Source organism: Rhincodon typus, chromosome 11 (genome assembly GCF_021869965.1).
Source record: "Rhincodon typus isolate 14 chromosome 11, sRhiTyp1.1, whole genome shotgun sequence".
Lineage (NCBI taxonomy): Eukaryota > Metazoa > Chordata > Chondrichthyes > Orectolobiformes > Rhincodontidae > Rhincodon > Rhincodon typus.
In genome coordinates this window covers 23,764,716-23,781,392 of record NC_063342.1, presented here as the reverse complement: position 1 = coordinate 23,781,392, position 16,677 = coordinate 23,764,716, and the positions used below count along the sequence as shown (strand labels likewise).

General features: G+C 40.3%; 1 protein-coding gene across 2 annotated transcripts in view; it reads left to right on the top strand.

The window, feature by feature from the left end:
* epha3 (eph receptor A3) overlaps positions 1 to 16,677 on the top strand; it is a 236,833-nt gene that overhangs the window by 197,166 nt on the left and 22,990 nt on the right. For both annotated transcript variants that reach the window (XM_048603132.1, XM_048603133.1), the window contains exons 14-15: positions 6,309 to 6,458; positions 12,367 to 12,560. In XM_048603132.1, the coding sequence (XP_048459089.1) occupies positions 6,309 to 6,458; positions 12,367 to 12,560 (344 nt within the window). The remainder of the gene's footprint in view (positions 1 to 6,308; positions 6,459 to 12,366; positions 12,561 to 16,677) is intronic.

Below are 16,677 nucleotides of genomic sequence, written 5' to 3'. Positions count from 1 at the left end.
TTGGATCTCAGTCAAACATTCATAATAAGATTTATCATAGAACTATGTGAATAAAGCCTGAAGAGCTAAATGTGTTAAAGTCTTTGAAAAAAGTGATGCAGCTGACTATCTATTGCAATATTTAAAGGCTGAAAAGATATTGTTGCATACAAGTGTAAGCTCAGGACATCATGTAATTATGACATTGGTGTTTTGAATCCCATGTTATAATATTGACCCTCGACAAAATGTGACACCCAGTCTGAGTACGAAATCAGTGACTGGCCAATAAGAATCTATTTCTACATTAGCAGCCAGTTCAAAGCAGCCTCATGCAATTTTGTAGGAGCACTGAATAGATTAGATTCTCCTCTCTACTAAGTAGCAACTCACTAACGTGTCACTCTTATTTCTCTTTTCTTAATAATGTTGGTGCCTCACTCTCTAGTTCATCATAAGGTGCTCCATTTCGAAGATTTGTATTTCTAGTTCTTTTCAAATAGGAATGGGGATGATAGGTGTTCATGGGATATTTCTCTTTGATTGCTTATTTATATTCGAAGCATGATTGTCCATTTGAATTTTGTACTTTTTAAACTTGTCTATCAATAGTGTTTGTGTTTTGATGTGATACATCATCATTGTACTAAGTTTTACACACTAAAAAGATGTTTAACATAGTACAGACCATTAGCTCTACCCTCTAATTTAATCTTGACAGTTCTAAACAATTCCTAATCTCCGAAGTGTTGTCATTTCTGAGGATTCACCTATGGGAGTCAGTTACATCATAATCTTTATTTTGAAACTATCAAGTAATGGAGATTCAGTCATTGAGGCTTGACCAATGTGTAGTCCATTACCTGCTGTCTTATAACAGCAAAATCTCGCTTTTTTTGGCTTCCAACAATTTACTTACTGCGTCCTTACAAATGGATAACGAGTTTATTTTTCCCAGCTGTTGCTTTACCTTTTGTATCTATACATTCTTGACTTCTAAGATAGTCATATTTCCAACATGCTTTATTACAATCATGCCCTTTTTAATTGACCTCCTTCCTTCTGATGAGATCGTATTGACCTTGCTTGTGATGAACTGCCAAGTTTCCTGCTTGAATATCACCAGGCTATCGTCTTCCACCAAAAAAACACTTTTGCATTAATCCCTTATTTGCTCACCTCCATTTACAGGACATCGCCACTAAATTGTTTCTTTTTAACTTCCTTCCAGTCAAACATATTCTTCAACAATCCATACTTCACAGCTGGATTATAGAGGTTTTGACATTTATTGTGGTTAGGCGCCTCATTAGCTGCTTGAGAAGTGTTAAAGAATCGTTATTGCAGATGTGCGTGATCCACTGCTACTTCTAATGAAATTCCATTCTCACAGTTCTTATGTTTACAATCTGCTTTGTCCTGTGATTTCCTTACCATTACATCACTCCTTAGGAGAAACTTGCTTTTCTCTTATTAAATACAATGAAAGTTTTCAACCGTAAATTATGATTTTGGGGAAGAGTGAGCAAAAGCAGCTAGAAAAATAGGTTAAATTAGGAACAAAAAGAACAAAGTTAACAAATAACGAATGGAGAAAGATTGGGGAAAGTGAAAATAGAAAATGTTTAAATTGTGTTTTCTAAAAAAATTAACTTGAATTGAAATTATTCTAAACGTTTGGTTTTATAGCTAAGGGCTAAGATTACAATGATAAATCTACTCCAGACATCCAAACACCATTCTTAGCATAATTTTGACTTTAAACCTAATAATGCCTGAAAGGATGGCTTTAAAAAATGTTTGCCTTAATGAATAGATCATTTCTTTGCTCCTGCACTCTAAGGGTTAAAACAATAACAAGCGAAGCAACCTGCTGATTATGAAATTCTGATTTGAATATTGCCTTCCATCAAATTACCATGTAAAATAACGGTTCTGTTTAAACTATGCTGAAAGCCTTTGAGGAGCAATAATAGAAAGATATATACTGCTTCAGAAGAAATAAATAGCAAACAGATCGGTAAAATATTCAAATTGATTTAGTCAATTTAACGTGCAGCTGTGTTTTTCTTGCTGTTGTGTGATTTTATTCTTCTGCAGTTGAGAGCTGGCAAAGGATCCTGCTCTGAAATATCAGGCTGAGGTGTTTGGTCCAGCAACATTTAATTATGCAACCTCATTCTTCCCTAGGACCACAAATCCACAAAAATCTACCTCCCCCAAGTCACTGATGCAGCCAACAGTTTACAGATTTTAAATCCCAACTTTGAACCAGTTATTTTCTATGATTTAAGCTGAGTTGTATTGGATATTAATGTCAGCATGCCATGTGAAAATCCTTTGCATGCTATTAAAATGAAAATGCCTTCAAAATAAACGGATTAATAGCCCCATTATAACAGCAGACAAAGGAATCATGTTCTTTGCCTTAGTTTGCAGCACTTTTGGCTTTGGCCCGACGTTTGGGTTTATCAATTAGAAAAGACAGGAGACTTCAGAATAACTGATTGGGTACACTTTTTAAAAAGCAGTCCAGCCGTTAGGGCTCTGAAACATTTTGGTTTTCGGCACTTCTCGGGTATAGCTGGCAGGCAGGAGCAGGACGACAGAATAAAAAGTCATGATACTGCCCCACGAATGAATGCCCAGTGCATTCTCAATAACTGTCAGGCCAGCCAAGACCAGAGACAGGATTTACATACACCGAATTAGGTTGGCACAAAGGCGGGTTATCGAAACAATAGTGCCAGTGGCTTGTGTGCCATTCTGCTGCTTCTGTTTCTGAACCTATTAACTTTTGCGTGGGTTGGAGGGAGGGTGGGAAAGTGTGTAGCCTGCATTGTTAATTGGACACATTTTATAGAATTAAAGACCTCGTTAAGAACTTGCCGTCTAATGTCTCAAAAGTTTCAAAGGGGTGTGTGGTCTCTGGATGCTGTGTAAAGCTGAACAGCTCCAGTCTGTCGGCAACAGGGTTGGCAGCATTCAAAACATTTTATGTACTTTCTCAAGAGTGGAAGTTTTGAGAAAAATCAATTGTGCATCCATTAAGTTTCAATACGACTACCATTTTTCTACTCTGCCTTGGCTTCCAGCTGTCAATCTGCCCTGGCCAATTTTTCAAAACTCTTTAAAAATTGTTCACAGATGGTAGGTACAGCGATGGCTGCCATATCAGGCCAGAATGCTGCCCATTTCCATGATGTTTCCTCTTCCATTCCTACCCCATCCTCACACAGACAACTAATTATCCAACAGGACCCTCCCGATATACTTCCACCTGGATGAAAATACCATTGCACAAACATTGAATGTAAGAGCAGGAGTGACCCATTTGGCTCCTTAATCCTGTTCTGTCATCTGATTAGATTATGACTGATCTGATTGTGGTTTCGACTCCATTTTCTTGCCTACTTCTTATACCTTCAGATTCATTTGTTGATCAAGAATCTTGTCAATTAATCATCTCTTTGGTTCACAGCATGTTCCCATCCAACAGATACACTGTGAGATTAAAACTGCACAGGACCCAACCAGACATCCTCCTCACCGCTCAAAAAACTCTGCCTCAGCCAAAACTGGGGCTTACAATTAAGTAAAACCAATATGACCAAGTGTCTTATTATGAGTTTGTGCCAATCAAATTGAAAATGATTGTGATACCACACTGTTGACTTCTTGAGGGTTATATTAAAATAGACTTCGATCTGTTTAGGATGAATTGAATCCATTTAACTTGGTTTGATCCAGCATTTTCAGCGCATGTAATCACCAGCAAACACGTTGCCTGGATTGAAGAATTTAATGGAAAGGAGTATATTTCCCAATAGCAGAACCAGAATTGGGTACATCTTTACTTCAAGTGTCAATAATCATCACACTTACAATTGCAATGTAAATCGTTACTGTCTATTACAATTATACCTTGGGGGTGAAGGAAGCGCACAAGTGCCTGCCCCTGCTATACCATAAGACTATGAGCATGAGTACCAATTCAGCCCCTCAAGTGTGCTACACCATTTAATACAATCATGACTGTTCTCATCTTGGCCTCAACTCCACTTTTCTGTCCACTTTTCATACTCCTTCAACCCATTACTAATTAAACATCTCTGTATCTCCTCCTTAAATTTACTCAATGTCCCAGCATCCACCACACTCTGGGGCAATGAATTCCCCAGATTCATGACCATTTGAGAGAAGTAATTTATCCTCACCTCTGTTTTAAATCTGCTACCCCTCATCTTAAAACTATGACCTCTCATTTAATTGTGGGTTTGGGACAACTGATGAAAGGCACATCCCTCAAAGCATTACATCTGTGCAGGTGAATGATGTAGGAGAAACCCTGGAGCAAGATATTTTTCCAGCAGGGCCACCACACCATTGTTTCCTGAATGACAGCATGCACCGCTGTATACAATTATTGTACGTTAACCCTCCCCACGCCACCATCTTTTCTATAGCGAACATCTTTCCAGACCCCATTCATTCTTCTCCCCCTGCTAGGATTTAAACAACAAGCATCAACATACTTCAGCAATGCAGGGTCTTCTTCAGGTGACGTGGGAATGGTGGATAATGCAACCAATGGAAATGGAAAATCTTCTCATTTGACTAAAGTGTCCACAGAAAGGGTGAGCAACAGCAAAAATGGCTCCAGCGCTGCAGTTGACCAGTAGGATTGCAGAATCCTCCAATGAGCCATACCCAGGACTCCTCTGCCCACCTCCCTCAAGAACCTTATCCACTGCCAGCTTAACTTGAGTTTGCAACCACCTTGATGGAAAAGCACAGTCTGATCCTACAGCTGTGGCCTCCCACCTCCACTCTGTCATCCTGAAGCTTTCTCCCATTGCTCTTCACCCTCATAGAATCAGCTGACTCCTACTGACAGTCACTCTCCAAACTCCGACAATCACATTTGATTGAGTATCAGTGATCTTAAACACTCCATGACTCACCTTTGACTGGTTTGCCATTGTCTTGCCCTCCCGTGTTCTTCGAACCTCCTTCTGGAAATCTTGAATTGCCCTCCCTCTAGATGGACCAGCTGCTTCAAGCTTGAAACCCCCTCTCTGACTGTAGACCTACCACACATTATTCAGCTGTCTCCTTTTGAGAAGCAGGCCAGAGCCCGGCTCTATTTGGACATCCCCAGTTCCAAACATGCGAGTGCCTTGCTGCATCACCCACTTCACAAACCAACCTTTGTGCCATTTGAGTACCCAATCCTCACCAGCCTCAGATCTAAAGACTGAGAAAAACCTATCTGGTGTGCAGCACCTTTAAATTGTTATGAAACATACATCTTCATCTGGAAGTTAGAGCTAAATTTTGGGTTTCCGTTTAATGAATATTAATGATATGCAGATGAATGGGAAAGAATTTCTTGACACTGAAATGCTCCCCAACTTGTTTGAAAAACTTGACCCATTGCAAGGAAGTTAAATTTTAACTCCCATCTACTTCCATCCTCCACCAGCTTTGTTTTCTATTTCTAGAGACGAATTAAATTCTACTCTTAATAATTATGTCGTCTTCACTTTGAAAACAAATGAATAAATTCTGGCCAGTCAGTCCTGTCCCACTCTTTATTTTTCTGATTTTTCTATTGCTGTCCTCCACTGATGTGTTTCTTCTTTAAGATGGAAGGTGCAGACCAAGAATGATAGCTAATAAAATTCACCAAGCTGAGACAAGCTGATGGGAGGGTTCTTCAGAATTTAGACTTGAATTCATGACTCATGAAATGAAACCCTCAATTTTGATTGCAGCTGCATGATTTGCCTTGTTTTAACAGGGGTGCAACAGACAGCTTTACTGTGAAACCAATAGCATTTGAGGAAACACTTAGGTTTATACTGAATACCCGTGTGGGAAAAATGAGAATCTGCAATATTTGGTATATGGAAATGGGGTTGTGATATTTTTGCCCCCTCCATTGTTTTTCAAGCTGTCAGGAATTACTGCCAATCTGGGTTTACAAATTGCATGTGATAGCAGAATTAAGATCTATAAGTTTTGCTTTTGTGGTAATAAGCCTAGTGGAATGGAAAATGAAGAGAAGAATTGCTTTCAAACTATTACATTGAAATCATGCTGTTTATTCTGGCCACAAATACATTTCGAATCCCTCAAACAGATTAATGGCAGGGTTAAGGCAGCAGACAAAAAAAAGCCCACATCATGTTTATGACTGGTTTTGATTAATGCAATTTTAACTCAAATGTCTGGGCTTGACCTGCAAGCAAGTTTTGCATTTCATGCATGGTCATCAGACGCACTGCTCATGCATAACCACTATTTCTAAATAAACTCTTTTCTAGGGTGGAAAAATCCCCATCCGATGGACAGCGCCAGAAGCCATTGCCTACCGCAAATTCACCTCAGCCAGTGATGTGTGGAGTTATGGGATTGTTCTATGGGAGGTGATGTCATATGGAGAGAGGCCTTACTGGGAAATGTCCAATCAGGATGTGAGTATCTTCTGTGAAGTGCTCTGTTGTAAATGAGTCAAGCTGGGTGAGGAAGTCGAGCATGGGAATGCCAGGCGGCCATGCATTTCTGTGTCATTGAAAGCAACAAAGAAGACATGCAAACAAATTTCCAGCGCTGAAGACTGGTTTAACCATCATCTTATAGTGGACACTTTCGCAAACAGAAAAATACCCGATGTAAATTAGGAAAGAAAAGATTGTTCACAGGACTAAAAATTATCGCAGTGTACAAAACTATGTGCACTTAAACTGTTCAAGCATACTAGCTTTGCATTGTTAACAATGAACAATGTATTCTATAGGGTATGCATAATTCATATCTAGTAACACGAGTTAATACACATAGGTTCTCACGTAATTCCTTCCTAGTCTGAAGTTCTTGGGGAAAATAATTGTAGGGTGGCAAAACACTTCTGTGTCAAAGTTGCTTTTAAGTGTATTCCTGGATTACGTGCTTTTTTTTTAAGTTCTCATTTTTGACAGGGGTGAAAAGGCCTCTGTCTTTGTGCTGACCTACAGAGGTCATTTCCTCCTGGGTATCCCAGTAGAATTCCAATCTATCAATGTGAAACCATCGTGGAAGTTAATATTCAGCAGCTTGAACTGTTTCTATGTACCAACTAATAAATATAAGGTATGTTTTCCCACCTGGTTAATCCCCGTGTTGAAAAAATGCAGAGACACATTCAGTATAAATGTGTTATGCAGTTGCAGAGGGTTAGAAAATATACCCCCGGTGACAGCATATCGAGGCACTTTGGTACAACAAAGCAGAATTCTAACATCATAAATTGTGCACTAGAATCTATTGTCAGCACTGTACAGATGTATTCCACTGTGAGGTGCATGTATATGTCATTAGAAAGCACGCAAGAAGCAATATCCTTCATTCAGAACAGATAAAGTACCCGGAGATCACTGCAATTCAAAACATAATTTTGGGAACCTGGGAGCTATCACAGTCCACCACAACTTTCTCTGCTGGCAAAAATAAATGTTTGACTGCAGATTAAAACAAGTATTTTTACCCTCTGTTTTTCTTAAATTACAAGAATTAGATCTCCTACTTTTTCTTTTTAAAATATTCTAGTCGCAGGTCCGTCTGTGTTTTTTCCATCTTCATCTTGATGGCGTTGTCACAAGTTCTTTTAACTTGGTTCCCCACAATTCTGTCTCTTTGCCCTCGCAATCTGGCCCTGCCTAATCTCTGAGGGATGTGTTTAATCAGGCGGGGGGTGGGAGGGGGGGAGGTCACAAGGCCAGGTCTCCTCAAGATATCCACAACACCACAGATGCCACGCTTCAGCCAATTTGATTCACTTCACATGATAGATATCATTTGATATGCTGGAGCACTGGATTTTGCAAGGCTGTGGGCCCTGACAACATTCCGGCAATGTTACTGAAAACATATACTCTAGAACTTGCCATGCCCCTAGCCAAGCTCTTCCAGCACAGTCAAACATTGGCATCCACCTCACAATGTGGAAAATTGCCCAGCGAGGTCCTGTCCACAAAAAGCAGCTAATTACCGCCCCATCAGTCCACTCACGATCATCAATAAAGTGATAGAAGGTGTCATCAACAGTGCTATCAAGCAACAAATGCTCAGCAATAAGACTATAAGACATAGGAGCAGAAATTAGGCCATTCGGCCCACTGAGTCTGCTCTGCCATTCAATCATGACTGATAAGTTGCTCAACCCCATTCTCCTGCTTTCTCCCCGTAACCCTTGATCGGCTTGATAATCAAAAAATAACCTGCTCACTGATGCCTACTTCTGCTTTGGCCACTGAGCTCCTGACCTCATTAATGTCTTGATTCTAAATTGTACTAAAGAGCTGAATTCCTGAGATGAGGTGAGAGCAACTGCATTTGACATCAATGCTGCATTTGACCAGTGTGCTGTTGAGAAGCCTGGTTAAAATTGGAATCAATAGGTATCGGGGGAGAATACTCCACTGGTTAGACTCGTGCCTGGCACACAGGAAGATGGTTGTGGTGGTTGAAGGTCAGTCATCTCAGCTCCAGGACATCTCTGCAAGAGTTCCTCAGCACAGTGCCTTAGGCCCAGCACCACTTCATCAATGATCTTTCCTCCATCATAAGGTCAGAAGTGGGGATGTTTGCCGATGTTTGCACAATGTTCAGCACCATTCATAACACCTCAGAAACTGAAGCAGTCTATGTTCAAATGCAGCAAGACTTGGGCAGGCATGGGTTGAAAAGTGGCAGTGATATTTGAGTCATGCAAATGCCAGGCAATGACTTCCAGCAAGAAAGAATCTAGCCATCAACCTTTGACATTCAATGGCATTACATTCATTCAATCCCTGATATTAACATGTCTGGGGTTACCATTGACCAGAAATTGAACTGGATTAGACATCTAAATGCAATAAGCTACAAGAGCAGGTCAGAGGCTAGGAATCCTGCATGAGTAACTCCTGGCTTGACTCCTCAAAGCTTTCCACCATCTGACGTTACAAGACAGGAGTTTGGTGCTTGATACCATCCAGGGCAAAGCAGCCCGCTTGATTTGCACTAAATCCACAAACATCCCCTCTACCACTACTGATGCTCAGTGGCAGCAGTTTGTGCTATCTACAAGATGCACTGCAGAAATTCTCCATGGGTTCTTAGGCAGCACCTTCCACAACTAGAACCACTACCACCTTGCAATGACAAGGGCAGCAGGTATGTGGGAACGCCACCACTGGAAAATTCCCTTCCAACCCGCTCACCATGCTAACTTGGAAATATATTGGGTCAAAATCCTGGCATTCCTTTTTCAATGGTGTTGAGTGTCTACCTACATCACAGAAGAAGGCAACTTAGCATTACCTTCACAAAGGCCAACTAGGGAGGTGCAATAAAGCACAATGCCCACGTCCCGTGACTGGTTAAAAAAAAAGATTGAGGTACTTGCCACCTTCCCATCTCTACTCTGACTAGGTCCATGGTAGAATGCCCCATTTGACACCCTTCCCATTACAAACAATAGCCACCTGAGACCCTAAAGTGGGTAATTAATACACACTTAACAGCCTCATCCCATCACTGCTGATAATTAACCAGTGGTGAACAGGGGACTGGTCACAAGAGGAACCCAAAAAGCACTGTGGTTATTACTAGCTGTGGGTTTGAAGGGAAGGAACCCCCTCACCATGATCACCTCATGGTAATCAAGATCCTGCACCCTGGAATCCTGTGGTGATCTGAGCTCTCAGGGGGTGTGTCGATCGCTAGCAGCCACCATCTTGCTAACTCGATAAACACTTCATCAATACCCAATTATAGACCATCAGTAATGTTAAAATAGCCCCGCACATATGACTTGAGATATCTACTGGCTGCAGCTGGTCACAGGAAGCTCTGACAATGACAACGTTACCAGGATGTGTATGTACCACTGTCGCCAACTGGGACCGAGGAGTCTGACACTGAGGAGAGGGGACGGGGGTGTGGGGTGGGGCACTGACAAAACACAGCTTCCCATTCCCTGCAGTGTCTGGAAAAGAGGTCTCCTTTATTCTGTTGCAACACTTCCGGCCCTCTCCAGCCACCATTCTGATCAGCGAGAAGCCACCCTGGATCAGGGAGGCTATGCCTACGGGTTGAGGGAACGTTACACATTGACCAGCTGCTCTTGCTCACCGTCTCTGCTGAAGGAATGATGCACCTCCTTGTCCAGGTTGGTGTCACCTTCCAAGGGAAACCCCAGAACACTGCTGCAGCTGCCCTTCAAATCTGACTCTCGTCACTCACACTCAATGCATGATATGACTTAGGCCACTGCATCCTGGAATCTTGTTCCTTTGAATATACTCAATTCCAATAGGGCCATCTTTGAAACTGGCTATTGCTTTCCGACTTTTGTGAATGATAGTGAACTCCTCTTTAATCTCTCAATCATCTCTCCTTTTTACTCTTTGCACCACCTAGACTTAGTGGTTGCAGCATTTGCAGTTGTCAAATTAAGTATCCTGGCAGTGCTCAGTAGGCAGACCTACCTCAAGGTACTTGATGATGGGCTTTTGCTGGCTTTCTAACCAGAAGGTGAGACTCCTGTCATCTCTAAATATACCCTGTGATTTTATTAACTACTTTCTCTTCCTCCTGCCATTCTCATGTGGCTCAATGTCTCCTTTTTACAACCACATTGTTGTGTTTTGCTTTATTAAATTATCAGTAATCCAAATTCAAGGAAAATATAAAATGCGTTCAAGAATTCTTATGTCCAGATATAATCCTATCAGAGTTTAGGACCAGTTACAGTACAGAACAAGGCCATTCAGCCCACTGAGGCTATCCTGTCCATATTGGTCCCATTCTCCTGCTCTATCCTCGTATCACTGCAAATTTATTTCCCTCAAGTGCCCATTTTTTCCTTTTGAAAGCATTCATTGTCTCTCTCTGCCATCCACATGGGCAGATGAGAAAAAAACTTGAATTTGTATTCTAATTGGGAAAATAACACCCTTGCATTTTCATTTCACTTTCCAATTTGGACAGTTCCTGGACACAATACCAAAACCTCCTGGTGCACTTAATCAACAGCAACCAAAATTACCATTAACAGAATAATCATCTCAAATGCCCCATTTACACAATAACCATGCCATAAACACACACACGTATGTGTGCCTGAATAACATTCATCAAGCTGACCTGAGCTGAACATGATCTGTGTATTTATGCAGAGAGCTGGCCAGATTCAGTGTGTGCACCAGTCATATTAAATTACCTACCCTCAGCACCGGCTGCATTTCATTTTCCACAGAAAACAGTAGGAGATTCACATCAGGCATTTACATCAGTCCAGTATTGTGCCCCTCCTTCACTGCTGACAGAGCTCAAGAGATAGATAGCAATAAACTCCAAAGCCTCCTCTGAACTAAAGCTGGCTTAGCTTCAATTCTCCTGCATGTTTTCGAAGTCTAATCAGCTCGTAAATTTCCATTAATTGAAAAATCAAAATTTGAATTGAATCTAAAACTTCAGATAGAGTTCCTCTGAGCTACATCTAAATTCTGTTTATCGCTGAATCTTAAATTGAGTATTGTGTTCATTGCTGGAAGATTCATTTTAAATAATGATCTGAGTGAATGGGAATCATTTGCCTTTGTGCAATGCTGTAAGATAGGCAACAAAGTGGGTAGCCAGATTTACATTTCATCTGATTATTATTTCTATTGAATTGAATTTTGAGAAATGTTAATGGGTGGCCAATTTGGCACCATACAATTAACACTAGAGCATGTGTTATTGTTCTTGCTTTTTCTTTTAGTTGTCCTACCATTGGGTGAGGGCATCATGGTCAAGCCTACCTTTGTTACTCCACCCCTAATTGCCCATGAACTGTGAGGCTTGCTAGGTCATTTCAGAGGCAGCGAAGCATCAACCACAATGTAGGCCATACCAGATAAAGGTGACGAATTTCCTACTCTGAAGGGTGACAGTGAACCAGATGCGTTTTTACAAAAAAAAAAACACCATTGCTGTCAATAGTTTTATATTCCAGATGTATTAATTGAATGTAAATTTAATTTGAAGCTGTGTTTTCAGAGTATTATCCTGGGTCTCTGAGTTACCAGTCCACTGACATTAATATAATGCCATTGTCATCCCTCTAAGTGTGCACCAAGTAGTCATATTTAGCTACAAATTTTCAATATAAAAAGGTAAATGTGCACTTATCTGGATTTAAACATACCAGCCCTTGTTTCAGCCCAACTTTGCTTTTTGCCAAAGGAGTCCCTACTGTGTTAAAATCCATGATAAGCCCACGCTTTCCTTTTCCACGATTGCTTATGATTGTGTTTCTCAGAGGAGTAGTGTTCGTTGTGACACACTGATAATGTCTTATATTGAATTCTCATTTAGGTAATTAAAGCGGTTGATGAAGGATATCGGCTGCCACCCCCCATGGACTGCCCAGCTGCCCTGTATCAGCTGATGCTGGACTGTTGGCAAAAGGATAGGAATAACAGGCCGAAATTTGAACAGATTGTCAGCATTCTGGACAAATTGATTCGGAATCCCAGCAGCCTGAAGATCATTGCTAATACCGCAGCAAGGTGACTGGTTACCTTAAAAAAAAGAGTGCATTTCAATATCTGTGACTAATTTTGTTGCTTTTTAAAATACTAGACCAAAGAGTCAGGAGCTGCATGTTGATACATACTAGTGGTTAATTTTACAAAATTACACCATGATGTTGGCAAGGGTGAAAAGAGTTGGTCATTCTCTAAAAGGGAAATGAGAAGCCATTTAAATAGCACCCACAGTGATATACCCTTGACTTAGCGACTCCTAGTCTGAAGTTAGTGGCAACGCGTACCTCTTCATGTTTTCTCCTGCACCATTATACAATGAGTTACAGCCATGCGGTTGTGAGCAGATGGCAATGAAAGGAATCTTATCCCACCTGAAATTTCATTATAACACCAGGTAGTTTCCTCATTCATCCTCCAACTTCCAGAATTGGCTTTGTTACATCTCCGCTTATATATACAATATATTAAGTTAAACTTCAAAACACCACAGAAACAGAAGCCTTCAGTGCATTGAACAAATACTTAGATGTGCACTTCCAGTGCTTTAAGCTAGACAATCATTGATAAAGAGCTGGAAAGTGGGGATTAAACATTTTATCATAGATCTTTTGCAGCTGGCACAGACACAATTAACGAAACAGTGACTTTGTGTGTCTTTTTTTTCAATTTCTATGTTCTACCAGAATCTGTTAGAATAACTTTAATATATTATAAAAATGCTAAACCTCAAATCCCAAGTTGCATATTGGACTCCACTATCACTTTTGTTGTAATTCAAATAAAATGATTTAAGGATTATAGCCTATACATAAATGAAGCTAGTTTAAAGTGGACTGCCTTGAGTGTATAAGCAGCCTGGTGGTATGGAAATACATTAGTTATGATATATAAATAAGTGATTTAGTGCCGGAGGCCCAGCCTTGATCAAACATGATAATTAATTTGAATGTGATTCATTTTGTCAAATAAACCGTGAACAACAGGCTACTGCTTCCCAATCCACTTGTAAGTGATTTTAAAATCAGTGGTTCCTGGTTGAGAAGGGGTTTTGTTTACGCTGGTGCAATTACGGAAGCCGTGCATCATTAAGAGCTGAATGGCCCCTCAGGTCATGTAATCTCATATCGTAAGATGCTCCATCTGCTTCAGGGTATTCAATTCGATGGATCCTTCAATCTGTTGACATATACATCAGACAAATCGCACTAATCCTCAGTTGGGACATCTCTGTGAGATACTTTATCATTCAAAACCAAAACCCGAAGACTTACCAACCCAAAAACTTGGAGAAGTCATTCTGAATGCCAATATATAGTTAGAAACCTTAACTCAAATTTTCATATTAGAATTCTACTCTTCAAGATTAACAATAAGCATATCATCTAAATAAATTATATGTGCACAGTGTATCTTATCTACATTTCTCTCAACTCATATTTTCCCCAATTCTTTAAGGGTCCCAGTTTGTGATCCATTGGCATGGATGAATATTTTAGCTGAGGTGACATTGAGCGACGTTACAGAGATGTAAAGGGGTGATCTTAGATTGGCATGAAGCGATGTTGGATGCCATCTTTGAAACAAAGGTGGCGCTAACGTTGCAAACAGACTCAGTTTCATACTGAAGCATGGAATAGAGTTTGGAGCACGGATTGAAATTGTTAGCTTCAGTTATACCAATATTTCATTAGAGGAAATTTCTCATCGTCCAGTTTTGGATGTTGTCTAAGCAGTCTGATCAATCTTAACTAACCCAGTGTGCCCCTGGTTCAGTTTGTATATTCTACAGTCTGTAAAGGTTAACTCATCCAGAATTGTATCTTTTTAACCTAGTAAGTTCTGTTCACTATCCCCCTACTCACTGAGATACCTTGATTTCCAGCCAAGCAATGTCTTAATTTTAAAATTCTCATTTTTGTTCACAAATCCCTCAATGGCCTCATCCCTCCCTAACTCTGTAATAACCTGCAACCCTCTGAAATATCTGGCTCCTCTATTTCAGGCTGTTTATTCATTCCCAGACATAATTTCTCCACCGTTAGTGACTGGGCCTTTAGTTATCTAGATCCCAAACTCATGAAATTTCTTCCCTGCCTCTTGGCCTTATTTACCTCCTTTAAGACACTGCTTAAAACCTAAATCTTTTACTTAGCTCTTCTGTTCAGTAGCTGCTTTGTGGCTCGGTGTCATACTTTGATTTAGAATATTGCTTCCCGTGAAGCGCATTTAATTTGATTTAATTACATTAAAAGGTGCTATATAAATATGTTGCTGTTTTATTAAGCTCTGGTTGCCACAGGGCATCAGTCTTACCCATAGAATTTCCAAGTTCTGTGGCAATGACACTGACTGGCAGTACGTGTGTGTTCTATACAGTAGGTCAAGTTTTCCTCCATTATTCTTTTCTCCAGAGGGTGCTTCTTGATACAGGGCCTGTATGAGGTATTCCATAGTAAGCTAGTAAAACACCAGCAAACTTTCCTCAATGCAGGAGATAGTTGAGCGTGGTGCTTCAATTGATGCCATTTTGAAATGGGGGGGAGGGGCTGTTTGGCTTTTGTGGAAGTTGGATACTCAGAGGTCACTAAAACCTTTCACATTCAACGTTTTGCAAATTTATACAGGTTTCTTGTCAAGAAAATCAGTTCATGGTCTGCCCTCTCTTCCCTACTCGTCCCATCCCCGCACACACACATACTCAGACTCACATATACACATCCCCAACACCACCTGAGAACTTAGAATTGGTGATTTATGAAGGGCATTAATGGCCTGCTAGGAAACAGCAGGACAGCAACTCAGCTTGTAACAACGGCAGAGAGTAAAACACACCTAATTTGTCTGTTCTGTAAGAACTAATAGGATGCATGACCTGGCCAATAAATTGCATGGTCAAGGCCACAGACAGGCATCTGGATTGCATGCTTATGCATGCAACTATTCCGGAATACCTCCATTCCTGGGATCTCGCACTGAGACATCACAGACTATTCACAGTCAGATCCAAATTCCTTTAGATTACTAAATTGTCCAGATGTCCTCCCTCAGGAGGGAAAAAAACAGCTAGTATCTTTGCAATCACTGGGGCAAGGTCGAGAAGAGGTTCGGGCGAATTATATTCTCTTGGAATACCTAGAAATTGGTAATTTTAGATTTCATTCATAAGTTCAAACGATCTCAGCCTGAGCTCCAGGTCCTCTGCAGTAATCATTTAAGTTGCTGAATGCTTTGGAATGTTTGCTGCATTCCTTTCTATCAGTTACTCAATTTTAATAAAAATCAAATTGACTTGTTGAATTTCATTATCCATTGTTCAATAAGTTATGAATATGTAAATTTTTATCCATTTTTCCATTTCAACACCATTTGTTAGAAATGAGAATTGGCACTTGTATGTTACCATGCAAACCCTTGGTGCACACGGATGAAATTTCTCACTTTGCTGTGATGTTTGTAAAGCTATTGTTAATAAATTAATTAATAGTGGGGAAAAGCATCCGCATTTGCTATGCACATGAACGATGTTGATAACTTTCCTGACAAAGCTAAATACATTTAAATTAGACTGGAGCAGCAGCACTTTCTTTTTTAAATTGTTACATTACTGACACCACGCATCTTGTGAATGACAAAATAAGCTTGATTTTCCTCATGCTGGAAGAAGGATCCATTGTTCGTGTTGCAGTTAACATTCTGTATCGAGAAGCAGAATTGGCCTTTTATATTCCTTTTATTGTTCCATTTTGTTAAGTATTCAGTTTGGTATCTCTCACTCTCTGGTGGGGTTAAGCTAACTTCCATCCCACTGTAAAAGACTTTTTTGATAGGAGGAGCTGAAAATATTTACACACCTTGAAATTATGGGTTTATTTCTAGGAGGTTGCAAAATGACAGCAGCAGGGATTTTGAGCTCTTACCACTCTAACAGCATGAAATCTCATGTGAACCTTACCACTGACAGGTTGAAATTACGCCACGCAGTATTAATGGTGAGCGGGTTAACTTGTTCTGACAAAATTCTGTTAAAATGATTGGGCAGATTCCAAGCAAAATACATTGCAAACAATGCAATCTAGACTTTATTTTAAAATTACTGATAGGTCATTTGGAGGTATTCTGATGTAGTGGGGAAAGGAAT